The following is a 16,650-nucleotide window of genomic DNA, read 5'->3' on the forward strand; positions in this document are numbered from 1 at the left end:
TGACTGCGAAAAAACTGCTCTTTTTCTCTCTTTTGGCTGCAGAAAAAACTCTCTGTGTATATGAAAATAAGATGTAAATAGGCTTATATTGCCTCATAAGAATGGGCCTACGGGCAAGAATGGGTTGGTCCAAATTGGGCTTTTATTTATCCACATAGGAAGGGAAAAAGGCCCATAACCCAACATTTGTGTCTATATATATATATATATATATATATATATATATATATATATATATATATATATATATATATATATAGAACAACGAATTTCGGGTTGTTTCATAAAAAAAAAACAAGAAATTGTTGAAAAAGTCTTGTTTACTGAAAACGGATGAAGCTGGAATATTTGGAAAATAAGATAGTGAAAGAAAAGTCGAATAATTACTAAATATGTGGTCACATTTTGTGTTGACGATGTTTTTCTATTTTTTCTTGTTGAAAAAACAGTGTTTCGTGTGCAGGCATACACATAGATATTATATAGTAGAAATATTGGTGAGAAGAAACTATTTATGAGAAACTGAGCAGTAGACGCAGCTATGTAATGTTTGTAAAAAAGTCGCACATGAATTTTATGGTAAGGTCGTTAGCTATTGTATTTTAATTTCTTGTTAGCTACATTTTTACATACATTGATATGTATGTTAATTGGACTATTCCAAAGAGATTCGCGAAAAGGATATACCTAATTAGTGGGAAGAAAATAAGACAAGTTAATGAAGAAGTGAAATATTTTGAAAAGTGGCAATATTAGCACATTTGAGCGGGACTATTCGCATAATAAGAGGATGGGTTGCCTTTCATACACACAGAAGATAGTTCGTAGTAATAATTTTTCGCTTCAAGTTGATTCAGAAAATATTTTACAGGTTCAACAGTTCACTAAACATCCATCCTTGCAATCTTTTTATTAAGAAAGGTAATATCTTTTGCTTCCTCTGTTGTTTTGTCTAAAAACGATAAAAATAGAGGAACTTAATTTTTCAAGGTAACTTTGGATGTTTCTATATATGTATCAATTATATTCAGCAAAGTGCTCATATGAGTCCTTAAGTTTGTAATTATGACCAAGTGGATGTTTCTTTGGTAGTAAAATGCTTATAGCTTGTTAGACATTTTGCAATGTTTGCTTTTTGTCTTATATATTTTTTAAAAATTATTATTTTAGGCAGTCGAATACAAATCGCTATAACAATAAAGTCATTGAATCGAATGATGCAAATAAGGGTGAGATAATAATGCCAGGTGTTGAGGCGAAGTTATAATTTGGATTCGGAATGGTAGGATGATGTTCATAGTTTAAAAACAAGGAATTCAAATGAACTAGGAGAAATTTAACCGAAACATTTATCAAACATCTGAACAAATGCAAATTCACAAAACCTCAATTTCTTTTGAGAAATTTAACTCTGCCCTCTCTGCTTTTGGAGAAAAGAAATAAAAAAAAACAGAGTAGCGAGTAATGGCTTGAATGAACTAATTTTATATTGAAGGAGTAGGCAACGAATCCATCATTAATATCAGGGGTGTCGAGGATAGTGGTGAAAAAATATAATTATGTGGTTACTAGGACAAGAACATATCAACTTAACCAGATTTTGCAATACCTTAGCCAGGGAAAGATTTAGGTATAGTCAAGGTGTATCACTGGACACGACTTCGTCGAAATTTTCTTTCGAAATGTATCTATATAAAAAAAATTTAAAACAACACATAAAGAATAAAATAAATAAAAAGGACATTGCTTATATAAGAACACTATTAACTCAAAGTGGCAGAGGCGCCACATTTCAAATATTACGCCTGGGTGCGATGCCCACTTGATTGCTTTTCTTTACATATTTTATTTTTACCCTCTTTTTTTCTCTTAATTTTTTATTTTAAATTCAACACAATAAGTTTAATCCATTTAAAACATATAGACCCAATTTAATTCATTTAAATCTAATATAATTTTTTTAGAATTAAAATAAAACTCAAAATTTAAGTCCTTTATCCATTAGAATTATAGTAAAAAAAAATAGTATGGACTCTTTAAATCCTAATATTTCTATATTTGTGATTTGTGAGTTTCTTTAAAAAAAAAATTCCATTGTTGTGCATCATCATCGTTATTTGGCATCTCAAATCTCTCCGCATCATTTAAGTATTTTTAGCTATTCTATTTTAAATTATTATGTCCTTTAATTTTCATTTTGGTTTATTCAAAATAATAATAAAAAATTCCATTGTCTTGTCGCAATGAAACAAATTAAAATTCACAAAATTGATCACAATTGTCCGCAATCGTCAATTATTTGATTCTCAATTACTAATAATGCAGATTACATTATAGTACTATAAATTTAATGTAGATGTATATTATTCTAATAAAACCATAAATGTTCAAAGTCAATCTTAACAACTCAAGCTTGAACTGACTTGGGAGAACAAGATAATTAGTCGAAAAAAGAATTTATTTAGGTTCATTGTCGATTGATTTTAATTTATTAAGGATGTTAATCGTATTTATTTGCAATAAAATTTGTTGAATAACGATAGTGCAAGATATTATTAAATAGTGTGAATACGTGAATGGTTTAATTTATAATTTTTAAATATTATCTAATTTAATGGTAGTTGGTTTTATTATTTTTCATTTAATAATAATTTAAAGAAAACTATTATATCATAATATTCACAATAATGGGCCCTCAAATTTTTGGAGGCTTAAAGCAAATATTTCATTGATTTTCTTTGGTGAAGTATTCTTGTTCCTTAAATGGTGATACCGATTAGAAAATATCTGACATACGCCACTGATCTTAACCACCAATCTTTAAGTTGTAATGGTGGGGATAGCTACCTGGGGTAGGAGGAGGGTGGCAAATTCTTTTATTAAAAATTTGGGGTGGTAGAGGTACAGGTCAGGATTGTGGTGGAGTATGGGCTAAAACATTAATTTTTCTTATTTCAAAAATAATAATTCAGGGATCCATTATTAATAATTTAGCATTGCTTTAATTTTTTTACTTAAAGAGATTAAAGTGGATTAGAATCATTTTACCTAATTATATTTTATCAAATCCATATAAGTCATATTTTATGTGGACAGATTACAATCCTAATCCATTTAGATTTAGTTCTTTCGAATTTGATCCAAATCAACCATTTAACATCTCTAGGCGTAAGGGATCGAGATTATTTCTGAGTTCTCTATATTTCCTCTTTAATTTATGCACTTATTTTCTTACAAACCAAAAAGAGCAAAATGTTGATGGCTGCTTCTAGTCGATGTATTTTCTTCATCTTAATGTCGTTGTTTAATTTTTTATAATTCGATATATATTTTAAAAGCATATAAAAAAATTGATTGGCTCTTACAATTTTATAAATTTTATATATAGATTTGAGATAATTAACAACTTAATATATTTTAAAAAAACATGTAAGGATAGTGTACTTATTTGTCAAGTATTGTACTTATTCGTATAACTATAATATAACATCAAGGACTTTTTCTACATTCCTTTCATTACATAATTTATTTATTAATTAAATGTTTTAAAAATATTAAAAAGATGTTCACTGATTTATTTTGTGATTGATGTCTAATATGATAGCCCATATAATATATTTTTAGAGGTAACAATATCTAATAGCGAGAGAAATGTACCATAGGTAATATCATACCTTTCAACAATGATTTTGTTTTAGAATATTAATTAGAAATAAACAAAAAGATACCCCAAACATAAAAACAAAAACGTGATTTTTTTCATCGTCATTCATCCGTTAAATAACAATAGTATAGAATAATATTAATTGAAATCAAAACAATACATTAATGAGATTTCAAAATATTTGAAAATCATTCAAACTTTTATACTAATATGACCATATCTTTTGATGAATCTTCTAAGATAATTAAGTTTTCTTCTTTATTTTGAAGAAATTGTAGCAAACTACTTTGAACATCTCTATAATGAATTTTTGAAGAATATATATATGATTTTCTTAAGGTGAAGATCATATCAAGACATTAATAAGTTAATTAAAGATGAAAGAAGAAAAAAGAATGAAAAAATGAAAATTGACATTGAACATCTCTAAAGATATTCTTATTTATAGATTGGGCAAACCATAACAATAATTAGAAAGAAGTTGAAGAGGCGTATTATTTAAGTAGCGAAGATAAATATATAGAGGATTTTTTTTAACTTATTAGACATAATTAGAATAGTAAATATAATTGAATTTTTAAATTAATAAAATATTTCTTATTGAGAAAATGAAGAAAAAAAAATGTTACTAATATACAATATTTATTTACCTGTACGGTTATTTGGTTTGGTTAAAGAATTTTCATTTTCACTTTTTCAATTAAAATAATCATTCAATTTTTTGAAGCAATTATACACTTAAATTAATGTCCACGCTTTATTTAATAAATAACATAAATCGGTTCGATTCAATTAGCTTTGGTCGATTTTTCATATTCTTTTTTACACACCTACTTATAACTATTTGGTTCCCTTTATCCCAATACTTCCTATTTGTTTTCCCACCTGATATTTTATGCCGATGTTAGATCTTGACAATTGTGAATTTGTGTCGTGTAGGATCCATTTAGGGGAAACCGCTCCATATAAATGATTTTACATATAAAAAACTTGAACGTCAAACCTCTAATTAAGGGAGTAACAACCTCATCAGTTGCTCCACATCCATTGGTGGTCCTCTATCCCAATTTAAGTGTCTTATTTTATTTTTGATTTGTCCTAAAAAAGTATTTTATTGTAAATTTTTCAAAAAAAAAAATTAGTTCGATTAACCTACATGTAACAACAAAATTTAAATGCATACTATGTAAATGTATCATTTAAGTTGACATTATTTTACATTTATGTCCTCTAATTTTGGGTGTCACAAGTAGATACTTAAATTATTTTAGTCATGATATAGACATGATACCACATATTATAGTCACACAAGTAGTCAAAAATTATTTTAGATTATAAGTTTTAAATGATAATTGTTTAACTTCAAATTTTATGTCAAGTCAAATAATGCAACATAAATTGAAATGAAATATTTTTTTAACCAATTATTGTTAACAAGCATGATAATTAAAATGGTCAAGAAAATATAATATTTACCAAACATATAAAGAAATATGTGTTTCATTCACTTTTAATTCTCCTCTATTTCAAAAATAGATTTTAATTTTGCTTGTTATTTTTGACATGTCAAGAAAATATAATTTTTAATGTAATATATTTAATATTAATTACATATTTTTTCAGATCTTAAAATTTAATTATTCAAAAAAATTATTATAAACTTTTATATTGAAGCGTGCTTGTTCATAGTGATGGAAAAGTAATTATCTTTTAATTTCATGAATAACTAAAAGAAAAGTCAACATAAATGGAGACTCTGCATATTGTACCTGACCTGACACTGATATAAGTGACTCCTTTATGTATTTTTCAACGCTGAATATTTCATTGTGACACGGCACAGTACTTATTGGAAAGAATATGGCATAATAGATGAATATTATATTTTCTTTAAGGAGAGATTTTGAATTTGAATATTAAGTATGACAAAAAAACATTTCTAGAGATTGTGTTTTTCGTCAAATAAGATTCTATGCGGTGTGAATTTAAAGTTGTTTCAGAGTATGAATCCCGCATGAAATCAAAAAAAGAAGCACAGTAGTGAAATTATTGTTGCCACTACAATATCGTTCTATAGCTCATTTGAAAAAAACAGAGATGACTAGCAAGGTCCGCCAGTAAATTGGCGGAGGAGTTTCCCTTGGTAATTCTTCTTTTAAAAATAACAATTTTGTTCAACAAAAGTTCTATAAAATTATACTATCTCACCGTGATTACACGTATGTTATGTACAATTTCATTTTTTTTTTCCTTTTGATTTCTGTTTTAAAATTGTCCAAGTGTGTCTATTAAACCAAATTCTAAAATTTGATATATAGTTAAAAACATAATTAGATTCTGACAAATTTAAGTTTATTGTTTTGTATGAGTCATAGGAATTCACAGCCAATTATAGTTACATTAAAGGTCAATGATTTTATGATTATATATGGAAAAATGCACAAGTACCCCTTCAAACTATGCCCGAAATTCTAGAGACACATTTATACTATACTAAGGTCCTATTATCCCCCCTGAACTTATTTTATACATAATTTTATACCCCTTTTCGGCCTACGTGGCACTAACTTGAAAAAAATCAACCAGCATTGCACCCACAAGATAGTGTCAAGTACGACGACAAAGGGTAGAAAATTATTAATAAAATATTTTCAGGGGGGTAATATGACCTTAATATAGTATGAGTGTGTCTCTGAGATTTCGGGCATAGGTTGAGGGGATACTTGTGCATTATCCCTTTATATACTGGAGATAAATGTTTCATTTATTATAATTCAATTATTTCATTTACGAATGTATATTTTCTAGATCTTCTGAAATACGACAATGAATTTGTATATGTGTTACTTTTTAATTATCATGATGAGTGTGTGTCAGATACTTCAAAAGTCATGCATTTTAAAGAATCTTACATGATTGGGGCAAAGATTTTGGAGATTTCAAGCAAAGTAGGTTTAAGTTTGCCTAATTATATTTATGTGGGCATTTTGTTTAGTAGTTATTGAAAAACAGAGAATACATTATGTGAGTTTTTTGCAGGATTTTCTTAAGATTAATTGGTACTATATTTTACTGTATTACATTTCGAGATATATGTTACTGAGTCCATATTTACTTTGCACGTATGCGGAAGATTTTGAAAGACTTTCCCAGAAGATGTTGCAAAAATATGTTAAACCCTTTGTATCTTGAGGTTTTCAGTGGACAAGTGACACGCCCCGAGCTACTCCCGGACGCGGACTAGAACTTAGGATCACAAGTGATTCAAGCTAACCCTGTTGGCATTATCATGAGCATACTAAAGATATAAACTGAATGCGGAAGCTAAATTATAATTTAAACTGAAAAGATGTGGAATACCCATATTCCATAACTTAGATAAATGAAATAATGATGAGTTTAATACAAAGAAGTTATTAAATCAATACTAAGTTGAAACTAACTATGTCTGAAATAAGTATCTAAGTAACCAGAAATGTTTGGAGAAGACAGAATCTGAAACTAAAGGACCAAAAAAATGAAATGAACTCATGACCATTGTCCTTGGAGAATAAGGGCTCACCACTAAATTTGCTGAGATCGAAAATCGACCTAAGCATGATCTGGATGCTGATAACCTAAACCTATATCATGAGAAGATGTAGCGCACGTAAGCATAAGTTCTTGAAGGTATTGAGCATGTAGAATAGAATAAAGCTAAAATGATGCATAACTGAACAAACACAAAAGCAAGTATAATAATATGAACATGATATACTAACTTTCGGAGCTAAATGAATGCAATGACCAATTTATAACATGCTGAAACTGAATAGTGAATATACTGATAAATGATCAATTCAAGATAGTGTAACTGAGCTGTGGGAGATACTAATAACCGATATTAAAACAACAGAATCTAAATGTGGAATCCGATATATACGCCCCATCAAGAGAACCCAATATACCATGTCATAGGTATAAAGGCATGCTGCCATGATCACTAATTTGATGCCCACAGAGAGGACTTACAACCTACTAGGCTAGTAGTTCTGGGACTATTTGGGTACGCTGAACCCTAGTCCAATTCATTATTATGCTACTCCCATTGATTTATGTAGTTAACTAATTATGTTTGAATTTCTGTAAATACTGGATAGCTCAAAACTAAACATGCAAACTGAGAATGCAACATTTAATATGATAATGATGCATTTATAACTGAGGCATGCATAACTGAATAACTGAAATATCTTACTTAGCATGTGCAATTCAAGAACTAAAGAAATACATAACTAAGGTTTTGAAATTCATACGATAAACTGAATAATAACTTTACGATCTGATGTGGAATATATATTTAACTAATTCTTAAAGTTCTACAAAAGTTCTAGGAACCCTAGCTTTTCTCATGATAAAGAAAATCAAGAACTCACTGAAAACTAGGGAACCAATGGGTGAAAGGAACTCAGTAATGAAATCCCACATACCTGGTGATGAGATTTACGGAGAAATATTCAGATTTTAGGGTGGAACTGATGGAATTTTGTTGCGTTCTTGAACTAGGTTCTTAACTTTTTTTTCCTTGGTTGCTTCTAATTTTTTAAGTTTTTATTAATGATTTGACTTAAATAAGTTTTAGTTATTTTTGTATGCTGAAACTAACTAAATTACGATGATTTAGGGCCAAAATAATGTATCTTAGAGTTTCAACAAAGTGGAAAATCAAAAGACCCCTGAGTCAATTTCTATTGGACCAAACGACGACCTGGGTAGACGGTCCACCGTTCAATTGATTATCGGTCATTTAGGTCCGTAGGTGGGGTCTATTCGATAGGCTTTTACTAAAACGAGCATAACATTTTACTAAGAGTTCTGATTTTAACAATGTCGGTGGCTATCGAAAGCTAATTCAATTATCTATCTATTGGTATTTCATGGGAAACCTAATTCCTTTTTTTTCTATGAATTATGATCAATTAAGGTTGACCAAACTGCATTTCCCCCCTAACTTTCTGCTAATTTCCATCTATAGTCATACCTACGGTCTGTAGGTCCATCTACGGACCGTACTGGTCAAACGTAAAACTTGTCAGAGAGTAGGAAAATGAAGTCTTGATCGATAGAGACATACTACAGACCATTGGTCCGTCTATCTTTCGTTTGTGGAATGATATTTTAGGGGTTTCTAACCCAATCGACGGATTTGCAGGAAGGGTCGTTGGTCAGGCTATGATCTATTGATAGTGACCATCAATTGCACTTCGGTTTTTTTTTCTTCTGAAAAGCTGATTTTTGGTCTGTTTTGGATTCAATGTGTTATAACAAGTATGGGAGATTGAAATGCAAAATTTGATGGTTAAATTTTTCTAACCAAAGGATGGGAGGATTTATGTAACTATGATTCAATAAGTTGTGGGCACTTTTTGATGTTTGGATACAATTCTCGTTCCCATTTTGATGTCACTATATATGATTTGAGTGAAGCAGAATTCTAATATCCATATAGTTTATACACCTTCCACTTTCATGAAACAAACCATGTACTAAAATGTTACTTTTCCGAGTCGGATTATTATGTAGAAAAACTTGAGGATATTCCAAGAATCCAGAAAATGAATGAAATAGTTCTTGATAGGGTTGATTATTCCGCTGAAAATCTAGGCGATGGATATTCTAGCAAAAGGAAAAGATATAAAGATGATGTAGCTTCACCTTAGATCACAAGAAAAGACCAAAGTAGGATCTTATTGGCTATGACCTGAAATTCAAAATTAATCTTGTTGCATAATAATTAATACTATGAGTTTAAGTTCTATGCAATGACATTGTAAACCTAATTACACAATAAGTCACTTATTAGCTCGTATGTGTGGTACTTATTACTAGTAATAAGTAATTTGTCGAAATGGTAAAAAGAAAATTTACATTCTTGTTGTATATAAGTTAAATTTCATTTTATTTTAACACAATGATCTTATTTTCAATTTGAAGAAAGCAATGAAGATTGCAGGATTCACCAACAAAAATTTAAGAGCTTTCATTATCAGAACAAGACATTAATGGAAAAACAGATAACTATAGCATATCAGAAGCAATTTTAAATCTAGTAAGTCGTTCATTATATCTTTTATGCAACTACCATATGTCTCTACTTCAATTATTATGGTAAGCTACAAGCTACAATATTTACGGACTTTGCAGTGCTCTAATATTTATTCATTTCATTTTGTACTATGTCAAAATCTATTTACTTATCCTCCTTTGGAACTCCATATCGTTGAAATTTGCTAGAAAGTGTTTCCTTGAGAACAATGACAATCTTTTTCTTCGTGTTCTATGAAGTTGATCTTGGTCTGCCAGATAAACTATCGAAATATGGAATTCTAAATTTACGTCTTGTAGGAATGCATTTTTTCTGGACAATTAGTTAAAAGTTTGTGATGTTTGTGTATTTAATGTGCTTAAGGACCATCAGTCCTTTGTAGATGTCATAATATTTCATGCAGCAAAGAGCACAAGAATGCTCAATATAGTTGAAGAATTTCCAGGAGGTTCTGATAGTAAAAGCTAGGTTGTGAAAAGGTAATTATGTTCCATCTTCTCAACACAAAGTAGTCCACACCAAGGAACTAAAGAAACACATAGGAGGTTCATATGATCTCAACTCAAAAAGTGAAGGTGATAGACAAAGTTGAATTTTCTTTGTAAGATAATTGGAGTATGCAACTTTAGTTGTACTAGTAATATTCTAATCATTTCATTAAGGTTATATTGGCTTGAATACTTTTTTTTAAAAAAATTATGAAGGCACTGAGATAAGGCATTATGCTAAGATTTTGGGTCATTGTCCGTTAAGACGTGGAATCAAAAGAAGAAGATCAGAACAGAGGATGATGATGTGGAAACTCACAAGAAGATGTAGCTTTGCCTTCTTTCACAAGAAATACCAAAAGTAAGAAAGAAGAGGAATACATTGATGTTTTACTTTATTGGAATGTATAATCCAACCAGTGATCTTGAGACCAGGTCCCTTAACTTAGCAAGAAGAGTTCCTAAAATATGTGCAGAAAGTAAATAGTTGGAAGTAAGATCTGCACAAGAGTTTTACGTTGAAACCTCCTTGTTCAAGAGAATAAATCATAATCTCTCACACATGACTTTTAAAACTGTTTTCACTAATATTCTCAAAGGAAATAAAAACCAGTTTACAAACCACAATTAGATATTAAGCTCTTAATCACTAAACTAAGAAATACAACGATTACTTAAGTAAGCCTAACTAGATACAACACTGCCCACTATACTACACTAACTAGTTAATATAGACTTTACAGTAAGACACAAAGTTACTCCTAACTATTTTGCACAAAGATTCACACCTGTTTTAAACATTTCTAACACAACTGAAATGAATCCTACAAGTTAAAAACAAATACAAACAATCAAGAACAACAACAGGTACAAAAATCACTCCTTCAGTTGATCAGGTCCTAGATGTATCGATTGTCTTTTTACGCTTGTGAATTTAGTTTTCCAAATATTGAGTTGTGTTTTAGTGAGATACTATATACAATCAACATAACTCCTTTGGAAAACCTATTGGCTTAGAGCCTGTAGTTTAAAATGTTGTGCACCTACCATTAGAGGTGACAACTTTTATGACAACTATCTTGTCGTATTTTCACATACGCAGTCTTGCAGGACCAGATCCCTTGCAAACTTTTCATAGAAAGTTCTTGAGAATAGGTGATAGGTCAATATCCTTTTGAATAAATGAATTAATTTGTTGTTGGTCATGTTGACTAAGCGAACCATAAAGAGTTATTCACCGTGGGATGAACAACTTCGTCTATTTTGATTGGTGTAGTATGTTAATGCCTCACCAACCTCTGACACGAAATCTTTACAATTGTACCCCAATATAGATCTAGAAAAGAGAACTCAGCCAGGGACCGGGTCCCTTCATTTGTGAGACGCTGAAACAAACACTTTCGTCGGCTCTTCTTGTTATACAAGTACACTGATTTTTTCACCTACCACCTGATATGACAGCTTTATAGTTGTACCCATTTGAATTTGGATGAGATCACTCTTCCAAGGACCAAGTCCTTGCATTTGGGAGAATCATCAAAACACCTAGAATATACATACTTACATGACAACTTATTAGTAATACATTGATATTGGTTTTTTTATGATGAAGAAAGCGAAGGAAGTTGTTGAATGCACAAGCAAAAATCCAAGATTGTTTATAATAAGAACAACACAATAGTGGACATACAAAGCACTATATCACATCAAAGGACTAAAACTTTTAAATCTAACAATCCATTCATTTAATCTTTTATTAAACCATCATATGTGTGTATACCATACATTTTGGTATGCTACAAGCTATAAACTCTGTAGACTTTCCAAAGACTTTACTCAGTTCTTCGGGATGCATGTTATTATACTTATTTCACTGTGTCCGTCTCTTTTAGCAGAAAAGACATTTAGGATTTTCTAGGAAGTATTGTCTTGAGACCGATGGAAATTTTTCCACCTTGATACTTTTGCGTGAACGTCAATCGGAACATCATCCACTGCCTCCTTTTATGGTTTCTTTATTTTTCTTCCATTTCCCAACTGACAATGGCAAAAAATCTTAACAGAATTCTTAATCTTAGTGCCTTCACCATTTTCTTCTTTGAAAAATTCTAAGCCAATATAACTTTACATTAAATGATCAAGAAAATTAATAGTTTAATAAAGGTTTTATACTTGAGAATATCTTATAATGAGAATTCACCTTTAATTTTTTAGTTGAGACCATATGAACATCCTATCTAGTGTCTTAAGTTCTTGGTTAGGACTACTTTGGGATGAGAACATGGAAAAAATTATCAGCTTCGATAACCTTCTTTCTACTATCAAAACATCCTTGCACTTTTGTGACTATATCGTGCATTAGTCTTCTCCCAGCTGCACGATGATCTTAAAGTGCATTTGACAGACCAAGATCCGCTGCTTGGAATACAAAGCAATAAATTTCCATCGTTCTCAAGACAATACTTCCTAGAAAATCCTAAATGTATTTTCTGCTAAAAGAGACGGACACGTTGAAATAAGTATAAGAACATGCACCCCGATGAATTGAGTAATGTCTTTGGAAACTCTACAGAGTTTATAGCTTGTAGCTTACCAAAATGTATGGTATACATACATATGCTTGTTGAATAAAAGATTTAATGAATGGATTCTTAGGTTTAAAAGTTTTAGTTATTTGATATTATTTAGTGCTCTGTCTGTCCATTATTGTGAAGGCACTGAGATTGAGCATTCTGTTAAGATTTTTTTTCCATTGTCAATTGGGAAATGGAAGAAAAATAAAGAAACCATAAAAGGAGGCAGTGGATGATGATCCGATTGACGTTCACGCCAAAAGTATCAAAGTGGAAAAGTAACAGGAGGATGTAGCTTCACCGTCTCTCTCAAGAAAACTCAAAAGTATGTTTTCTCGGGCTTACTAACAGTAGATCATCTTCTTCCATAACATTTTACTAGCAAAATATTGATTTTGATTTTCTATTTAAAAAAAAGTGGAGAATGTTGTAGGATGCACAAGCAACAAACAAAGATGACTTATGCTAAGAGAATGACAATATTGGACAAAGAGAGGGCAATCACATATCAATGCGAAAACTTTTATATCTTAGAATCCATTTGTTTTAACGTTTATGCAGCCATCATATATTTCAAAACCATACAATCTGGTAAGCTACTTTAGAGACTTGCCAATACTTAGTTTTTTTTTCAATCCATATGGAAGCATCAACTTATAGTCAATTAACCATCTCCATCTTTTTTGGCAGCATATATGTTTCTTATTTGCTTGGAAATATTTTCAAGAGAAATCTGGTGACTTTGTGCTTCATGTTCTTGGTAGGGGATCTTGGTCTGTCAAATATGACTTGGGGATATAAGACGGGACAATTCTATTTTACTTTAAGGTCCTTTGTGTTGGATAATAAGTTAAAAATTTGTGATGTCTGTGTATTTGAACTGATTAAGGGCACTCAACCCTTTTGAGAGATGTCACTGTATTTCATCAAGCTGAGAGGAAACCAACGCATACAATAGATGAAGGTATTTCTGATTTTAAAGACAGGATAACCAACACTAGAGTCTAGAAGTTTGTGTTGTGTTTTATGTATCAAGCAAGATACAATGTGTTGGATTTTAAAAGGTGTGAATTAGCGTCGCTTCGTAGGAAAAGTCGCTTTTAAAATAACGTTAAGCTTATTACCAAAGATTAGTCAATATTTTCCTAATTTTACTTTTTTCTTTTTGTTTTTGTCTCTTGCAGATCTAACTTCCGTGTGTACCAAGTACGCAGAGTAGAGGAGAACAAATACTGTCATCCGACCCCAACCTAGAGCGTACACTACACAAAATGAATAAAAAATTGGGTATTCTCGACGATTATCACAACCCGGAACTTCCACCACCAATTGATGCTCATGATCAATTATTACCTGTAAATCTTGTTGAAGGTGAAATTTGTAGGAAACCTCCCACTCCACGCCCTCATGAGTATTGTAGGGTATATGATAATATTACTCACTCTGACGGGCCACTTGTCTTCCCTCCCCTACCACATGGCCATACTTTCGTGGTAACTAGTAGTCTGATGCAGATGCTCACCGCTAGAGGTTTGTTTTCGCGGATACCTTCTAAGGATACACATGCTCACATCGCCAAGGTGAGGTCGGTGTGTAAGAGTTGTGCAGTGGGCCCTATGTTCAACCTTAAAATCGTGAAGTTTCTCCTAGGGATGGTGGAGGTAGTGTGACGCGAGTTGAAGATATGTTGCAGATAATGATGATGAGGTTTGATGATAATGATGAGAACACTAAAGAGTTAAGGAGTGAGTTAGCGAGTATTGGGCAAAAAGTTTATGCACATGCAATCTCGATCAAGCATACTGAGTTGTAAATGTCCCAATTGTCTTCAGCTGTGAACCCACGCCAATCAGGCACTGTTCCTAGCAAATTTATCCAAAATCTAAAAAATGATGGACATTGTATGGCAGTCACAACTTGTGGTGGTAAGCAAACCATTGCCCCACTGATGTCGTATGGTGTAGAAAAAGTTATAAGAGGCGATGATGAGGTAGTGGAGGTTAGTGGTGAGTTAGGAGACGAAACGGGGAAAGAAATTGAGGTACCCCAAAAGATGACCCCCAAGACTAGACCACAACCTCCATTCCCACAGAGGTTAGTAAAAAAGACTGAAGATGGTAAATACCAGCATTTTGTCACTATGCTCAAACAGATTTCCATCAATGTCCCTTTGATAAAAGCTCTTGCAAAAATGGCAATTATGCCAAGTTAATGAAATATATGGTCACTAAGAAAAGATCGTTCAGTTTTGAGGATGATGATAGAATGCAGCATTGTACTGCTATTGCTACAAGGTCTCTAGTGCAAAACAAAGAAGATCCGAGTGCCTTCACTATTCCATGTAAAATCGGGTTATTACACTTTGCAAAAGCATTATGTGATCTTGGAGCAAACATAAATCTCATGGCTCTATCTATTTACAATAAGTTGGGTTTAGGAGACAAAAAGACCAGTGCAATCAGGATACTGATGGCGGATGGAACAGTAAAGACGCCTATTGGATACTCCACGATGTGTTAGTAAAGATGGAGTCATTCATATTTCTAGGCAATTTTGTGATTCTGGATTGTGAGGTTGATTTTGAGGTGCCTATTATTCTTGAGAGGTCATTCCTTGCTACGGGTAGAGACTTTGTTGATATGGACAAAGGGCAAATGAAATTTCGGTTTAACAATGAAGAAGTGACTTTCAATATTTGTAGGTTCATGAGGCGTAGTGGTGAGATCCAATCAGTATTTTCCATATCTTACAGGGTTGAAAAATCATTTGAGGTACATATAGAAGAGCGTCTTGGTCTAGAAGCACTAGTGACATTGATCATGAATTTTGATAGTGATTGCATTGAAGAGTATGGGTCATTGGTCGCGGCACTTGATCAATGTGATGTTTGATTTAAACCAAAGAAGTTGGAGTTAGATATGAAGCATTGTGAGTCTCTACCCGCGAAACCATCTATAGATGAGGATCCAAATGTATAACTTAAGGATATACCACCGCATCTGAGGTATGTATTCTTGGGAAAAGGTGGCACTTTGGTGGTAATGATTGCGTTAGAATTTAATGTGCATCAAGCTGAGTGTTTGGTGGAGTTGTCAAGAAGATTCAAAAGATATATTGGGTGGACTATTTCGGACATTATTGGGATCCCTACCAGGAGTTGTTGACATAAAATCCAACTCATGCCCGATCAAAAGCCAAGTATTGAGCACAAGAGATGTTTAAATCCACATATGCGAGAGGTGGTGAAGAAGGAAATCATTAAGTGGTTGGATGCTGTAGTGATATATCCAATCGCCGATAGTAGTTGGGTATGCCCTATTCAGTATGTACCTAAGAAAGGGAGAATGACTGTAGTACCTAATGAGAAAAATGAGATTGTTCCGATGAGGCCGGTGGCTGGATGGAGGGTATATATGGATTACCGGAAATTAAATGTATGTACCAAGAAGGACCATTTTCCTATTCCCTTCATGGATCATATATTGGATAGACTTCATGTCCTTATGGGATCTTTATGTTCAAATAAATGTCGTTTGGGTTATGTAATTCACCAGCCACATTTCAGAGATGTATGATGTTAAAATTCTGTGATATGAGGACACTATTGAGGTGTTTGTGGATGGTTATTCAGTGGTTGGTGCCTCCTTTGAGCAGTGTTTGAGTCATTTGTCCGAGGTTCTTAAGAGGTGTGAAGATTGCAACCTTGTGCTAAATTGGTAAAAATGTCACTTCATTGTGAAAGAAGGAATTGTATTGGGTCATCGCATTTCAGAGAAGGGTATAGGGGTTGATTGAGCCAAAGTTGAGATGATAGAGCGACTCCTCCACCTATCTTCGTAA

At 32.0% G+C, this 16,650-nt stretch overlaps 1 protein-coding gene across 1 annotated transcript; it reads left to right on the forward strand.

Moving 5' to 3' along the window:
* Positions 1 to 15,030: 15,030 nt before the first annotated feature.
* LOC138341778 (uncharacterized) lies at positions 15,031 to 15,701 on the forward strand. Its single transcript, XM_069293525.1, has 2 exons — positions 15,031 to 15,294; positions 15,384 to 15,701. Exons 1-2 carry the CDS (start codon positions 15,031 to 15,033, stop codon positions 15,699 to 15,701), a joined length of 582 nt encoding a protein of 193 aa, XP_069149626.1.
* Positions 15,702 to 16,650: the final 949 nt, after the last annotated feature.

This window comes from Solanum lycopersicum, chromosome 1, assembly GCF_036512215.1.
Source record: "Solanum lycopersicum chromosome 1, SLM_r2.1".
Classification (NCBI taxonomy): Eukaryota; Viridiplantae; Streptophyta; class Magnoliopsida; order Solanales; family Solanaceae; genus Solanum; species Solanum lycopersicum.

What these genes read in the sequence shown, in the direction of transcription:
- LOC138341778 (XM_069293525.1), top strand. Translation starts at nt 15,031, where the DNA reads ATGGTCACTAAGAAAAGATCGTTCAGTTTTGAGGATGATGATAGAATG. An exon ending in TACTGATGGCGGATGGAACA is followed by an intron (nt 15,295 to 15,383) that starts GTAAAGACGCCT and finishes CTGGATTGTGAG; the next exon opens with GTTGATTTTGAGGTGCCTAT.